We start from the raw sequence: 14,766 nt of genomic DNA, 5'->3' as shown, positions 1-14,766 counted from the left end.
CAAGATAATAATGCAATTGTATGTATATATTCCTGTAGTACACCATGTTATCGGGAAAGACTCCTTTCCAGTCTTACAGCAACAAAGTCAACCCATCTGTGATCGAGAAAAGAATCCGCGAAGGAGAATATTCCTTCAGTGATACTGCTTGGAGTCTGGTCTCTACAGAGGCCAAACAAGTTATCAAGGGCCTATTGGCTGTTGACCCAAAAAATCGATTAACTATGCACGAACTTCGTTGTCACCCTTGGGTTAAAGGTCACAAACGAAAGATCTTTTCCAATCACTTACTCATGACGCCTGATGTTTTAAGTTCTTCCTCATCTCCGCGTGCTGCTGAAACTGCTTTAAAAGCTACATTTGACGCGTTTCATCAAGTAACGCGGGCGGGTTTTCTCTTATTGGACGTTTCAGCCGCTCCTCTAGCTCAGAGGCGTAAGCAGAAAAAAAGCTCGTCAGACGCAAGAAGCAGTAGTTCCTCTTTGAGCTCTAGTAGTTGTTCTAGTTGTTGTGGTAGACAAAATTCAATTGGATCTTCGTCCACTGGTTCTCCCACTCCTACAAAATCAAGTGATTCTCTCAAATCGTATGGTTTTTCACCGGGAAAAGAGGTTTCAACCGGAAATGAAATCTTCAATTTTAGAAAGAACAAAGTTACTGCCTATTTATCAACTTTGCCCATTGAAACAAACTTAACAACGACAACTATCCAAGAGAGTAAAGAAGAAACTAGCCAATCTGATGATGAAGTTGAAATAATTGAAGAGAAACCACCTATTCCTGTGCTGGTACTACGGAAAGATGATATCATGTCATCCTCTTCTAGATTACGTAAAAGAAAGATAAAGGATGGTAAAGATAATGGACATTATTCATTCGCAACTCTATCTCCTATCAAGAAACCTTGTATAAATGAACAACCAACGTGATTAAAGCTTCGCCAAAAGCTTAGTGAAAATGATAACCATCCTAAACCAAGTTTTTCAGAACTACTAAAAACCAACCAAAAGCCTTCTTCCTCGATTCATCAAATTTCCAAATAACGTGTGAAAATTACCTTTAATAACTGTTACCCCATATCAAGATACAAAAAGGTGAAATGCTATTTTTTTATACGAATAATGATATTGCCTCTTCCCTGGTATTCCCACAAAGTACAAAGTTTTTAACAACAAGGTATTGATTTTCTTTGGGTGGTCTTCTGTTTTCGCTACAAGTTGAAAATGAATGGAGATATAGATATAGGTCGTATGGTTGTAGCTATTAATTTATTAAAGTAAATGCTGGTTTGTTCATTTTGGAAAAGCCAGTATTTTCTCTAACTTAAAAAGTAGTTTCACGGATGGGTAATAATAATAATGGGTTTTACACCTTTTTTTTTAACTGTTAAGAATTTGTTTTCTTAGAACCTAGAAACAAAATGCCCATATTACCTAAATTTTTAACTTTCTTATTTTTTTTCTTACGTGTGTTTTGTGTGTGCAATTCATTCTGTCTGTCCATGTGAAACAGTATTTATTCTTTTTGTAAAATTATTGAGAATGTGCCTTCCAATTTAGGCGTGAACAAAATTTACGAAGCAGCTTTTTAATTAGCAATAATTGAAACATAACGTAAATATGAAAGGCGAATATAAGTCGATTAATTTTATGAAATTTAACTTAATAGCGTAATTTTTATTTATTATAAATTAATAATGATAGTGAAATTACCCAAAATGCTTTGGCATAATAAAATTCTAAATTTAAATTATTGACTAGATATTTTGAGATACACCTAGCTACAGTTTGGGATTAGAATCTTACTTTTGTGCAATATTGTCATTGGGCATTTTAATAATTAAATCCCTCTTTGAACAAAGCTTCATTTTTAAAGCTAAATAAAAATTAGTAGTCATTTAGCTGCTTGTATCTCAAAATTTTAAAGTCACTTAAAGAAATTAATTGATACTTATTAATTTAAAATGCAATACATAATCTATATAGTAGAACATTCCTACAATAACAATTCAGTGATCTTAGAGTCAACACCCTTTAATTGAACCCATGTGATGTCTTATGAATTGTTTCACAGTTTTGAATATGGGGAGGAAAAGAGATTATAATGTTTTTAATTAAAGGCAAAATGAAAAATATATTTTATTACAATTTTGTGGTATTTAGTCATTGATAATTATATTATTTTCATATTGACCTTAATTTTTATTATCTTAATTCGGAAATTACAATACAAAAATTATTCCAAATTAGTTACAAGAGTATAAGCTCTCAAAATGCCAGATTGTATATACATATATTAAGAAATTCTTAATATTTTTGCCTGCTGTCAGTAGGAGATTTTAGTAAAGTCAAAAAAAGTTTATGGAAATGTTGAGAAATAATATTAATGTTTATTAGAATTGTATATAATTATGTACATGAAAATGACAGATATTGCTGAGATTTATAAGTCACTGTGCCTTTTTGTTGACGTTTGAAAGTCTATAAAAGTACGAAGGGAAAAATTGTCAAATCAAACTGTAATATAAAAAAGGACGCCTAATTTGAGAATCCCTTTTTTATGCAAAAAATCACACATTGGCCAATGACCACGAATATTAATATCATTCTACATTCCATAAAAGTATTTCCATAAAAAAAACTATATCAGGAAAACCATCCGCGGGTTTTTAAATGCTAACATTTCATGCATAATTATTAATATCTTAAAATATATTGTACACTATGTTTTAATAAAGATTTTTCTAGAATTTTGTGTTTTTTATCTCTGATAAGCTTACATAAATTTATCTTTACTGAGATCAAGGATTTAGGTAGTAAACAGAAAAGTCTGGGATTACCATTATTTAGTAAAAATCAAGAGGAGTCAGCAGTGGAGTAGCAGGAAATTCGTCAAGGGGGGTCGAAGTATGTAAATGTTAAGAGGGGGGTTGAGAAAGGGGTGGGAATTTAGTACAGTCAAAGGTAGGCCCAAGGGGGGGTCTGGACCCGGAAAGCCTCCCTTTGTCTACGCCACTGGAAGTCAGTGAAATTTATGAGTGTTCATAAAGAGTACAAATTTACATCACTAATTTATTCTTAATTAAGATTCGCCTTTATTACTTCTCTTATAATAATATGGAACCAATTTCGATTAAATGGCAATCATGAAATTAGTGACCTTTTTATTAAAAGATTGATTAAATCAGCAATGACATGGAGAGATACACTAGGTAAATGTGTACCACATTTGGTGCTCTTGCACCTGGAAAAAATCAGGAAATATGAACCTTGTGAGGTATTATTAAGATTATTATAGCAGACCTATCAGAATTTACTGTATTTAAAAGAAAATAATTCTTATCGTATGTTAAAAGATTGCTTTATTACAAACTGCCTTAACATAATAAAATATTCTATTTGACACGACTTTTTACATGATAAATTAAGATGTGCTGGAAAAAGTCAATCATCATTAAAATATGCGTCTTCAGCATCTTCAGTTTTGATTTTCAGATTGTCATAGTCTTCATTATAGTCCACAGAACTGGATGATTTAAAAAGCATATGTAAGATATGGTGAATTAACCAATAGGCTGATTAGGTTTAACTCTAAGGAGCATCAACTTGTAAATTATTATAGAGGGCCCTAAAATCTTGGAGGAGAGAAGTATTCTGGAGTGGAAAAGTCGGGTGCCACCTGCGGCTTTGTAAAATTCCCATCATGCTCTTTTTGGTCGGACGTCATCAAGCCAGAATGATGGCAGATAAAGCTGACGTCCGACCAAAAACCGGTTTAACCGGGGTAGTCTGGGTAATTCTAACAGCAATAGGCGGGAAAGGACGTTCTTATTACCGCTATGGGATTTTCCACTGCAGAATACTTCCCTCCTCCAAGCTAAAACATGGTTAGAGCATGGTAATAAAGCTCAAGCAAGCCTAAGGGCATGGATGGTAGAGTTAATCCCACACTGTACGTACCTATAATTATAATCATCTTTTCCTGATAGGAATTGCTGGTACATAATGTTGGTGAATTCATTCCGTAATCTTTCTTTCTCATCTGCGGCAATGCGTTTGGGCTTGCTCCCAAGTTCTTCATCCTCATCTTGACTTTCTAACTCGGATTCATCATCATCTCCACTTTCTGCAGATTTATCGGAATCTATATAAGCGCTTTGAGCCATCTGGTCAGCCACCTCCTCTTCCTTCATCAGGTTTTCTTCATGCTTCCTTTGAATTGATCTCATTAGGAACGCAGAAAAGCTAGAAATTTCTTAGGTTAGAGCAATTTTTGAACACTTATTTATAATTCTATAATAAACCTTGGTCCTTCCGGTTTTTCTTCTAGTTCTCGCTTTTCATCATCTGTCAGGTACTGCCCAATCATCTGTTCATAAAGGTATGGACTGCGATTTCTCATTTCATGATCCGAAAAATATTCTGAATCTGTTAGTAACCTTTGAAGAGCCTCGAATCGTCGATTTTTCACTATCACACTACTTGTTTTGCCATCATTCAGTTTTTGCACTTCTTTAAGGTAAAAGTCAACTTCGTAATCGTCCTGTTGTTGCTCAAAATATGCTAAATCGTCTAAAAGCAGATACTTGTGGAACCTTTGAAGAAACAACACACTACTTTTATTGAGGAGTTCTTCAGCGATTGTTCTTTTCTCTTGATAAGACAAATCTTCTTCTTCCCTTTGTTGACTCTTAAAATGAGCGTCACTTTGGCCTATTCTATTTAACATCGCATCTTTAACCGAATCTAATTCCACATTAGAAGACATTTTCATTATTTCCACAATCATTTGAATTTATTAAAGAAAATTGTAGGAATAGTCGTTAGGCTTAGTTATTTTAGGTTAATAACTGTCGTCTGCTAGACGCTGAACTTTCTTTCGTAAGGTTCAAAGGTTTTTTATTCGCTCGTACAAAGTACACCCTTTTGTAACAGGGTGGCTCCAATGGGAGCTCAGCATTAATTATACAATAATACACTAGTAATAAAAATAAAAGGTAATGGTAATGGAAAATTAACCAGGAAAACGTAAACAGGAAAAAGTAATATACAACGTTATGTAATAAATTTTAGGGGGAAGTACTATGTAGACCGGGAAACAGAGAAGTTAGGGTAGTCAAATCAAATAAGTTAATTTTTCTTCTTCTGCCAAGTCTCTAACACCTTTTGGATCACCTCGAACACGGGCCACGGCCAACTTTGTTCGTAATAATGAATGAATGAATGACTTTAATACCGTCCATAAATTACAATGGTCCCTTTTTAAACAGGGAGGAGTCAATGACTCTACCGGTACAATATGGTAAAATACACTGAATAAAAATAAATAAAGAAAACAGTAAAATGTAAACAGAGATACGTTAGATGATGATATTATGAACTTATATACAATGGAAAAACTAGTGAATGAGCAGGGGCAACTCAAAAGAATAAAGCTCGAGCTTTTGGGGGAAAGCATAATTTTGCCCCTGCAAAATTATTATTCAAAATAAAATATTACAATTTCTTTTTATGATTAATTTTATTTACAAATTGAATTTACAAGATTAGAAGTGCTGTTTCAAGCTAGAAATAATTGCTTCCATTCCAACATAATCTTTAAAAAACAAATAGCAATGACCTAGTCCGGTTAAATATCAGTTTTAAAACTTTAAATGATTTACCATATTCTCTTATAGAATCCTGATTATGCCAAATAGAGCTAGATGGGTTCCAAGATAAGCGCTCTAGTTGTGGATTTCTAAACATTAAACAGTATATTAAACAAAATAATCAATGTAATTATAGTCAAAAAAGGTATCAACCTGTCAGATTGACTATCAGGGCGACCAGGCAGGAGTTCTAATTCATGATAAAAATTAATATATAACTATACACAGGAATCCATACCTCTACTTCAAATGCTGTATAGCGTATGATCAGATCACTGACGGCTTTGGCCCCGACTAAGAGAGAATAAATCCCCTTTTTACGCGCTCCCCTCTCACCTTCTTGTGTTTGGTAAGTTAACATAGTGACGTCATAAAAAACCGTCAGCCAAATCAAGACGAAAATCTGCCGCGATAAGCATTCCAACTAGCGGTATGAATTATGCTATACACTATACATAATTTTAATATTTTTTTACTTGATTGCAAATTTTTTTCCCTGTCATCAAGTCTAAGTTTTTGCATAGCAAAGGTAGACTGAAATAATAGAAGTAACAGAAACATAAATACATAATGAATTAGATTCACCTTTGCTTTTAAACTAGTACCCGGGAATGTCCTGATTTTAAAACTGGTCTCGTAATGATATCATCAGTCCATTTGCAAAGCGTTTTGAAGTCTATCACATTTTCATCAACTCCTGAAGCAACAGTTGTCAAAGAAACATGGCTCTTATTGGCCATAAGAGTTTTGTAAATGTCACCAGGACGAAGATGTTGAGGCACCATATGATTTCTTAAACAGCAACCCTGCAAAGTTAATTTGTCAGAAATTTATAGAGAAATAATGCAGAATGATTATTGTAATCTTACCGTGTTCAGTTGCAACGGGTCCATTAGATTAAATTTGCTAACTTTTTGACCGCAACATGGAAACTGACCAACAGTATGAGCAGTCATATGCTGGTCTTGACTGGATTGCTCGGTTTGCGTATCAGGAAACTTGGCTGACTCCGAATGATAACGACATAGAGAATATTCTTTACAAGCAAAAATTTTCTGGCATGTACAACAGGGTAAACTGTGGATGGAACCCCACATTATCCAATACACTTTTTCCCAGCTCCCAAATTCTGCTTGAACCGTCTGTAGGTAGTTTGCTCTTGACCAATTTTGATTACTAGCATGGTAATTAGAATTCATCAGTATCAGAAATACATGATATATATAATTTGATGTATTGATGTATAATTTCGAGGTGAAGCTTACGTCTTATGATTATAATGAATTTCTCCCATCTTACTGATTGAAGTTCTAAATTAAAAAAAAATAAATATTTACCAGTAATTTTTATACAACAATTTTTTCCCTCACCTACTAGACAAACATTTCACAAAATCCTCGGTTTCAGTTGCAAACACTTTCTCACACAGAGTACATCTTTTTAGATTAGGGGAATTTAATAGCTCCTCTGATAGTTTACGAAAAAGTTTCCTATGAGTATATCAAGGTAAGATTTTTAAATAAAACGATATAGTGAGAAAACTCACGATTTAATTTTATCATTGGGATCATCCAAGTTAGGAATTTCTTCAGGTGTAAAAAGCGAGGCTAGCCTGTACAACAAAGATTCGCTTAGCAATCCAATAATGCCTGATAGAGAAAGGAGCAAATTCATGTTCTTGTGACAGAAGTCTAAACATTTTTCAACTAGCAATTTCATTTGAAGAAAATCAGCCGAGACCAGCATATGAATTGCGTATTTTGGTTCTAAAACATAAATGAGGTAAGTTTTTACATATCAGTCTAGAATAAATGCAAGAAGTACCAATGGTATAAGTTTCTCTATCCTCGTCATCTTTACTAGCAAATAATAATAGCCTTTTGAAAACTTCAACATCACAGTGTACCGAAAATTGCACTTCACAATCATCTTCAGGTTCCAGAAACTTTTCAAAATAAGGCATTTCTCTCAGGAGCATATCTTGGGGGCAAAGGAACGTATCTTTCTTTTTTCGTGCTTCATCTAATACGCATATTGTCACTTCTTTTACTCTGAAAGATATATTTATACGATTCTTAGCTTGTATACATATATTTACAGGAGTGTAAACATGTGTTGTTTACTTTGTTGATTTGACACCATCTTTGAGCTCTTTAAGAAGTGCAAATTGATAAATATAATCAAGTAATTTTTTAACTGATTGGTTTAATTTCTTTACCCATTTTACTATCCAACAAAGCTACTTCAGACTGTTCAGTTTCCCACCAGTGTACTTCTGTATTTGCCTCATTGGATCCCGCAACACAGTTAATTTCATCTACAAAACTGTTTTGAGATTCTAAGGATTTGAATCTTTGAATCCCAGACTTAATTTTTGCAGCTTCTCTGTTAGCCACAAACGACAAAAGGTTGGTTTCTTGGAGGGTATTGACTTGAGTTTTTAACTATAATTTACAGAAAACCATTTTCTTCATGAACGAACTGAACATGCTATTTTGACAGATCAAGGCTTAAACAAAAATTTAAATAACTACCTTGTCCCCATTTGTATTTGGTTCTCCAAAAATCCGTGCTAAAGAATCCCATTTTAATTGTAATTCTACAGTTCTACTGGCATCCGCATTTTTCGCGATGTTTTTTAAAATAAAGTCTCCAAATGGAGAGGTTTGCAGATTTTCGCTCATCACATGATCATACTGCGCTTCCGTAGGACGGTCACGGTAGTTCCGATTTATTTTGATTTTGCCGGAGACGTCGTTATGGAAACCCAGCTGGGCCTCACGAAATAGAGGCACTATAGAGTATCTGGTATCTAGGAGGATGGAAATACTGAAGGGGCAATATCGGATTCATAGACCTGGCCTAGGAGTATTTCCATCCTCCTAGGGCCTGGAAATGTGGGGACATTAGATACTAGAGACACCTAGCGGACACCGTAGTCAAAATTTCGTCCACGTGTTCGTTGAGACTTGGTTAGAAATGCGTGCCGGTTTTAAAATCGTGTTAAAGATTTATTTATTTTGTCTTCAAATTAAATAAACATCCCCGAAATTAGTTTCGTAGAATATTCGTGTTTCAACCATAGAAATCTCATAGGTAACTAGAATGCTGCCGCCTACGGCCGAGCTTGACGCCAGTTCGCCTTGATCCTTCAGCCAATGAGAGGCCGTAGAGTGGTTTCGCCAAGGAGGATAATGATCCTCCTTGGTTCCGCGTAACTATAGCGGGAGCTAGGTGAGGTCATTCTCTCTGGTGACATTAAATTCTTGGCAGAACCACTCTTTGAGCTCTGATTGGCTGAGATCTGGCTATCGTCTGCCACGGCGTTTGGTCCATTTGCAGCATTCTAGTTACCTATGAGATTTCTATGGTTTCAACTTGTACAAAAAATCCTTGTGAATAGAATGAAAAGTAGGCAAAATTTATAGAGACAAAACATTCCGCCTATTTTTACGATGGCGCTACGCTCGTATGTCCGAAATTGTATAGCTATCGCGTTGCCGAAGCTAAAACAGCGAGTTCGTGGGGGAATACAAATTTCTGTTCCAGGTACGCAGTATTATCAGAGAGTGTAAAGTCGCTTCGCTACAGAGAGGCGCCTCTTCCTATCCCCGTAATGTTAAAATTTCGTGATACGTTTTTTCCCCATGAGAGCGTTGAAGAAGCAGACGACGGTGTTTGCAATTCCCGGACACACGATGGCACTGTAAAATTGCTTATCAAAGAAAAATAAATTTTGCTCTCAGTAGGTTAAAGTTGAATTCAGTTCAGTCAGCTGTGATGTTGAATTATTTTAACTATTTAAGTAAAACAGTTGATTTCGTAAAAAATATAAAAAGTAAGTACAAGAAAAATCCCTCCCTATTTCATTTCAATATTAACAACTATACTTTTTTAATATATCAAAAGAAATTCGTGGAATCTAAAGTGGAATATTTTATGGGCTGGCCAAGTCTTAATTAAAATACCAAAACCATGGTAGAACATTGGTGTTTTGAATAGCAGCGGTGAATTAAATATTCTGAAATATAATTAAGAACATTTTCTTTTAGAAGGTTTGGACTTTTAATGGCTTTGCAAATTTCTAAATCTTCGTCAGTGAATTGTCCTTTACCTTGCAAAACCCAATGGTTATCATAATTGGACAAATCTTCATCATGGTCCAGGAGCTGGTACTTTAAACGAGTCTGTTTAAAATAAAGTCATCCAAATTGTCAATTCAATATGAATCTGATGGTTTTAAAAGGCTATTGACTGATGCAGCTCTGTATGCTGCCTGGTATTGTTGAGGATTTGGATGATCTCAAATAGCCTTTTAGGTTTACATAGAGCCGTGTAGCGGCCAAAGGGAGAAGCTCATAAATTACTGGATTTTCGTCTGCTAAGCAGACTATTTTCCTTGATAAGAGACCAAAGCCTCTGCTTAGCAGACGAAAATCCAGTAGTTTTTAAGCTTCTCGCTATGGCTGCTACGTGGCTCTATGTAAACCTAAAAGGCTAATTGTCTCCTTATTGGCGAATGGAACCAAAGTAGTTTTCTAAAAATCTTGACTAATTCTTCCAGTTACTAAGAACTTAAAACCAAAATTATCCTTTATATCATTCCATAGGAGTAGCAAAGACTGAATTTATAGTTTCCACCCTTCAATACAAGGTAAGGTTTTATACCTACAGTTCTGAAGCTACCATGGATTAAACCTTTCCAATTTTTCTTTCAGCATTGGTATGTGGATGGATTGATCAGTCATTTCTCTCTTACAGTGTGTTTCATTGTTTAATGTCCTGCTATTGCAGCAATCAAAAAGGCCGTTCATGTGTAAGAGGAACTCTGCTGTGTATGTGCTTTCAATTGTTAACTCTCCTAATCCCAGTGAACAGGCCATTTGAATTAGAAACACTTTGACTGCAAATTTGGGCAGCTAAACTGACTTTCATGTTAGAAAATGCTGGTAACTTGATATGTTTACGTTTCAGCTTATGTGTGCTTTGAAACTTACCAATTTCTTGGTCTATTTTGAAAAAATGTTCTAGGACTGCCCAAGAAACTAGATTGCCTTCCACTATTATGGGATACCGTTTGATATTGTTCCTCACACTTTTCAAGAGATGTGGAGGATCAATTTCAATGAATGGCTTTTCGACTGATATCCCCATACTTTTGAAGAAATTTTGATTGCCGGTTCCTTGGTCACAGACTACAGCTTTGACAATAAGGCCAATACGTTTTAGGTGAGTTACGCAATCATGAAGCAATATCTTCAAAGTCTGTTCGGGACAAGCATCTTTTGTGAGGAAGTAACCAATTGGTGGTTTGAATTTCAGTTTTATGTCATTCACCATGAACACTATTGCCTGATTTGCGTACTATTTTGACCTTCCATATGGACCGAAGTCTACGAAACCTTCAATGTTATCGTTTTCATTATTGTCAAAATGTTTAGTTGAATGGCTATAATTATGTTCAGTACAAATATATTTAAATGGAATAGAATTCAATAGATAGTTCTGGTTTTAAATTCATAGGAATTGACTTTATCAACTGTAAAAAAAATTTCATTTAAAGCTAGTGTTCATCATTGTGAATATTTTATATAAATTATCATTTTCTTCGTTGAATTGATTTTTGAGGGCATAATTTGGCATTTGTAGTGCTGCGTTTACCTTACACCAGATTGTAGTTGTAACATGATCTTCAGGTGCATTTTCATTTGCTACTATTTGAATTAATTATAAATGAACATTAGACAGTAAGAGACCATGGCGGGATATGTTTTTGCCTTCAGTTTACCTAGGGAAAACCGTGGTTTCATTGGAATTTTCCAAAAAAAATAGTAGGTGTAGCTAATGGTGTAAGCCTGTTTTTGGTTTTGATATTCATAAAACAATCGTCAGTGAAATGAAGACCGCAAAATACGTGGTTAAAGTGTAAGTAATCTGTAGTTTTATTTTGGAGCTTTTGACTGTTTACATTTTGCAGCCGCAATGCAGAACTATTAAGTTTTAAGAAATGTTAATGTATTAGGATAGGCTTATTAAATTAAAACGCGTATTCACCGGTCTTTATCCCTTGGAAAAACAAAGACTGACGCGTGGTTACCTTTTTATTCGATTTACAAGTTTTAGCCGAACAAGACATTTCAAAATAAATTAAACTCAAAAATACCAAAAACACTTCCTTTTTTGCGTCTTCTCAAACTCTAATCTAGCGCGCGCCGGAGATACTACTAGCGCCATCAAACGCCCGGGAATTGTGGACATTCTCGGCGAATAAAATCGTACCACGGATTTTTTAAAGAGAGGCGCCTCTCTGTAGCGAAGCGACTTTACACTCTCTGGTATTATATTCCTAGATTGTATCTGGCGAAGTTGACCGCGAGTGCCGACCCCCTTTTCGCCAATGTAGGAAGCCATGAGATGGGCAGATTCTATATCCTTTTAGTTTTATTTTTCCTGTTTAACTTGTTCAGATAATCTCTGTTTTTTTGTTTCTGAAATTACTGCCATTAATGATTATCTGAATATATTTTTAACGCGCTGCTGAGCTCCATTTTTCGGAGCCGCTCTGTTTCAAAAGAGTGTAAGTTCTCTTACGGCAAATAAAAACCTTTAAACCTTTATTACGTGGCGCCATCGACGCGCGGTGAAATGAAATACATTATGCCTTTTTGAAAATCAACTGTCATTTGATGTAAACAAAGAAATTATAGATGGCGTTGCAAATTCTGCCCATCCGCTTTCATGCATGCGTGGGGGGGGGGATGAATTTTTCCGGTCAAAAACAGGGGTGTCTTAACGCGGTAATCTTCCCTCTAGTTCTTTTCTATCTCTATGGGGCCTCACCGATGGCCAACGTTGATCATGTGCATTCGGGTAGCGTCAGATCGAAGTTCGCCGTCGATAACTAAAAGCTTGGTCTTGCCAAAGATAATTTAAACTCGTACCCTAGATTCGAATACTGAGAGCTTTCCCATTGACGGTTTTGTTAAGAAGTGTTTACCCTTTTCCGGCACGTGACCTCAGAAAAATCGGGCTCCATCGGTTGCGGTAAGGCGCAAAGCATGGAGCGAATTTTTTCTGAGTTCCGGCGGGAAGTGGGTAAATGCTATCGGCAACGCGCGAGAGAGTGATTTCGAATCTAGGGTACGAGTTTAAATTACCTTTGGTCTTGCAAAATCAGCTCTCTAAAATCAAAGATAATATTATTTGGTATTAGAAAACTTCGTGAACTCTTTTAGCTCATAAAACTAAAAGGCCGTCCCTGGCGTTATGGTCTAATTTTCCTCCGGTTCGAGAGGGGGGCGGATTCCATTTGGTTTAGAAAGAAGGAGCCTACTTTTCGAGTACTAGGGGGATTGGAAGCAACGCTAAGTCATTACGCCTAAATATAAATCAATATATTCTTGCCCTAGGTGGAATGAGAATATTGTGGAATAGTGTGGGAAATGAATTTAATAAGAAAAACATGAAAGGGGATTTGCATGGAAATGGAAAATCGTGAGGAACGACATGTAAAAAGGTGAATTAGACTGATCGTGTTTTATAATTGATTGCTCGAGATTCGCTCCGAATCTGTCTCTGACGTTATAGATCTCACTCCGATCGGCTAGAATAACCGCAAATGGAATTTCCCGCTCTTTGAAGTTTTTCGTCTGCTGGTAATTTAAATTTTCGCGACTTGGATTGCTATTTTGCCAAAAATTTAAAAGCAACACACAAAAATTTGCTCCGATCTCGATCTCAATCCGCTGATCTGTGGAAATCGGCAGATCGGTTTTGGGCGATCACTGAACACGCGAAACTTGATCGGAGCACGCAAACGGAACATAAAATGTTGATCAGAGCGCACGAGAGCAGTCAAATGGAAAAAGCTATTAGTGTCGACTTTTATTGCAGTGGAACGGGAACGGGAACAGTGTGGAATTCACAAGCGTGGAGCGCACTTATCGACGGATCAATAATAATATGGCACAGTGATGTCACCAGGGTTTCAAGTTCTGGGGGTGCATAAGCCACAATCAGAATTGCAAGTGAAGGGATGCTTTTTTCAGTTCATTAGATGATTAATTATATAAAATGATGATACTATCCACTTGTTCAGGGATTTCAGAATTACGGTAAGAAGGAGTAACCCTAAGCAGCGGAAGGTTTTTTTGCGGGGGGGGGGGGGGGGGTACAAAGATTCGAAAAATGGGTGTCTGGGCGGTAGCCGATAGCGCTAAATTTTTTGTCGAGATATGTAATGCATATTTCCATATTTTCTTTAACTAATAAGTTACCGATTTTAGTCGAATTAAACTGGTTTCTTAACTAACAATTGTAAGTTAGAATCTAACGAGCTAGGAAGAATAAAACTAGCCAAACATAATTACACGAAATATTAACTAAAATTTTATTTAAACTCATTCATATCAATTTTATTTAGTTCATCTTGATACGCGTGAAGCTGTGTTGGGCATTTTCGTCAAAGAGCCACTCAGCTCACTCACTGCTCGCACTCGCTAGCCTAATATCCGCTCGCGCTCATGCATTTTTGAGCGGTAAAATTCACGATCCTCTCTTTTCGTTCTTTTTTAGCGGTAAAATTTTCGCTACTCTCTTTTCGTTCTTTTTTGGCGGTAAAATTCTAGCTCCTCTCTTTTTGTTTTTTGAGCGGTAAAATTTGCTATATTTTCTGTGATATTATTTGTGCTCCTCTCTTCGCTCTTTTTTGAGCTCTGAAATTGGTGCTCCTCTCATTTTCATTTCGCGCTCTTTTAAAAAAACATTTTGCTGCTCAATTTCGCTCATAATAACAAAAGCGCTCACAATGAGAGGAGCAGTGCCCATCACTGGCGTGAAGTATGCAGATATTATTTTCGTCATCGGACTTCTTAGGAATAGGGCATACGACCGAGACAAAACTAGCTTGGACGATACTAACGAAAAGACTAAAATGTCCTTCAGAATGCAATCTGCGCACGTCGATTTATAAATTCATTTAATAAAGAAGATATTTTCAAGACTAAAATTATTTTAAATGTACATATATAGCTATATATCTATATAACTTTTCTGGGGGGTACAAATATATACTTTGCACCCCCTACCTTCGTTGAGGGGGTACAATGTACCCCTGT

At 35.9% G+C, this 14,766-nt stretch overlaps 3 protein-coding genes and 1 long non-coding RNA gene across 9 annotated transcripts in view; 2 read left to right on the top strand and 2 right to left on the bottom strand.

Annotated features, from left to right (window-relative positions):
- LOC149935144 (ribosomal protein S6 kinase alpha-5-like) overlaps positions 1-2,714 on the top strand; it is a 33,384-nt gene extending 30,670 nt beyond the window's left edge. For all 3 annotated transcript variants that reach the window (XM_090180796.1, XM_090180797.1, XM_090180798.1), the window contains one exon: positions 39-2,714. In XM_090180796.1, coding sequence (XP_090036922.1) covers positions 39-929 — 891 coding nt within the window. In that variant the 3' untranslated portion in view covers positions 930-2,714. The remainder of the gene's footprint in view (positions 1-38) is intronic.
- Positions 2,715-3,365: 651 nt separating this feature from the next.
- On the bottom strand, positions 3,366-4,876 carry LOC149935143 (coiled-coil domain-containing protein 97). The gene is made up of 3 exons (XM_090181517.1): positions 4,304-4,876; positions 3,960-4,244; positions 3,366-3,525 (listed from the first exon to the last, which is right to left on the bottom strand). Exons 1-3 carry the CDS (start codon positions 4,786-4,788, stop codon positions 3,444-3,446), a joined length of 852 nt encoding a protein of 283 aa, XP_090037643.1. The 5' UTR covers positions 4,789-4,876; the 3' UTR covers positions 3,366-3,443.
- A 551-nt stretch (positions 4,877-5,427) lies between these two features.
- On the bottom strand, positions 5,428-8,426 carry LOC149935142 (SANT and BTB domain regulator of class switch recombination). Of its 2 annotated transcripts, none has more exons than XM_090181478.1 (14): positions 8,185-8,426; positions 7,869-8,094; positions 7,774-7,801; positions 7,475-7,701; positions 7,197-7,416; positions 7,021-7,140; positions 6,916-6,960; positions 6,520-6,826; positions 6,256-6,456; positions 6,127-6,184; positions 5,804-5,840; positions 5,663-5,739; positions 5,529-5,595; positions 5,428-5,467 (listed from the first exon to the last, which is right to left on the bottom strand). In XM_090181478.1, exons 1-13 carry the CDS (start codon positions 8,332-8,334, stop codon positions 5,546-5,548), a joined length of 1,746 nt encoding a protein of 581 aa, XP_090037604.1. In that variant the 5' UTR covers positions 8,335-8,426; the 3' UTR covers positions 5,428-5,467; positions 5,529-5,545. The 2 variants fall into 2 exon arrangements, with proteins under 2 accessions (XP_090037604.1, XP_090037603.1); XM_090181477.1 differs by having other exon boundaries at positions 5,542-5,595.
- A 1,128-nt stretch (positions 8,427-9,554) lies between these two features.
- Positions 9,555-11,167, top strand: LOC149935141 (uncharacterized). Of its 3 annotated transcripts, XR_016472256.1 has the most exons (6): positions 9,555-9,628; positions 9,703-9,822; positions 10,261-10,309; positions 10,445-10,599; positions 10,682-10,879; positions 10,973-11,167. It is a non-coding gene; the product is annotated as an uncharacterized LOC149935141 (long non-coding RNA). The 3 variants fall into 3 exon arrangements; XR_016472257.1 differs by lacking the exons at positions 9,555-9,628; positions 9,703-9,822; positions 10,261-10,309 and adding an exon at positions 10,341-10,373; XR_016472255.1 differs by lacking the exons at positions 9,555-9,628; positions 9,703-9,822; positions 10,261-10,309 and having other exon boundaries at positions 10,381-10,599.
- The last annotated feature ends 3,599 nt before the right edge of the window (positions 11,168-14,766 follow it).

This window comes from Leiobunum rupestre, chromosome 7 (assembly GCF_980474605.1).
Source record: "Leiobunum rupestre chromosome 7, qqLeiRupe1.1.hap1, whole genome shotgun sequence".
Classification (NCBI taxonomy): Eukaryota; Metazoa; Arthropoda; class Arachnida; order Opiliones; family Sclerosomatidae; genus Leiobunum; species Leiobunum rupestre.
This window is presented reverse-complemented; position numbering and strand designations above follow the sequence as displayed.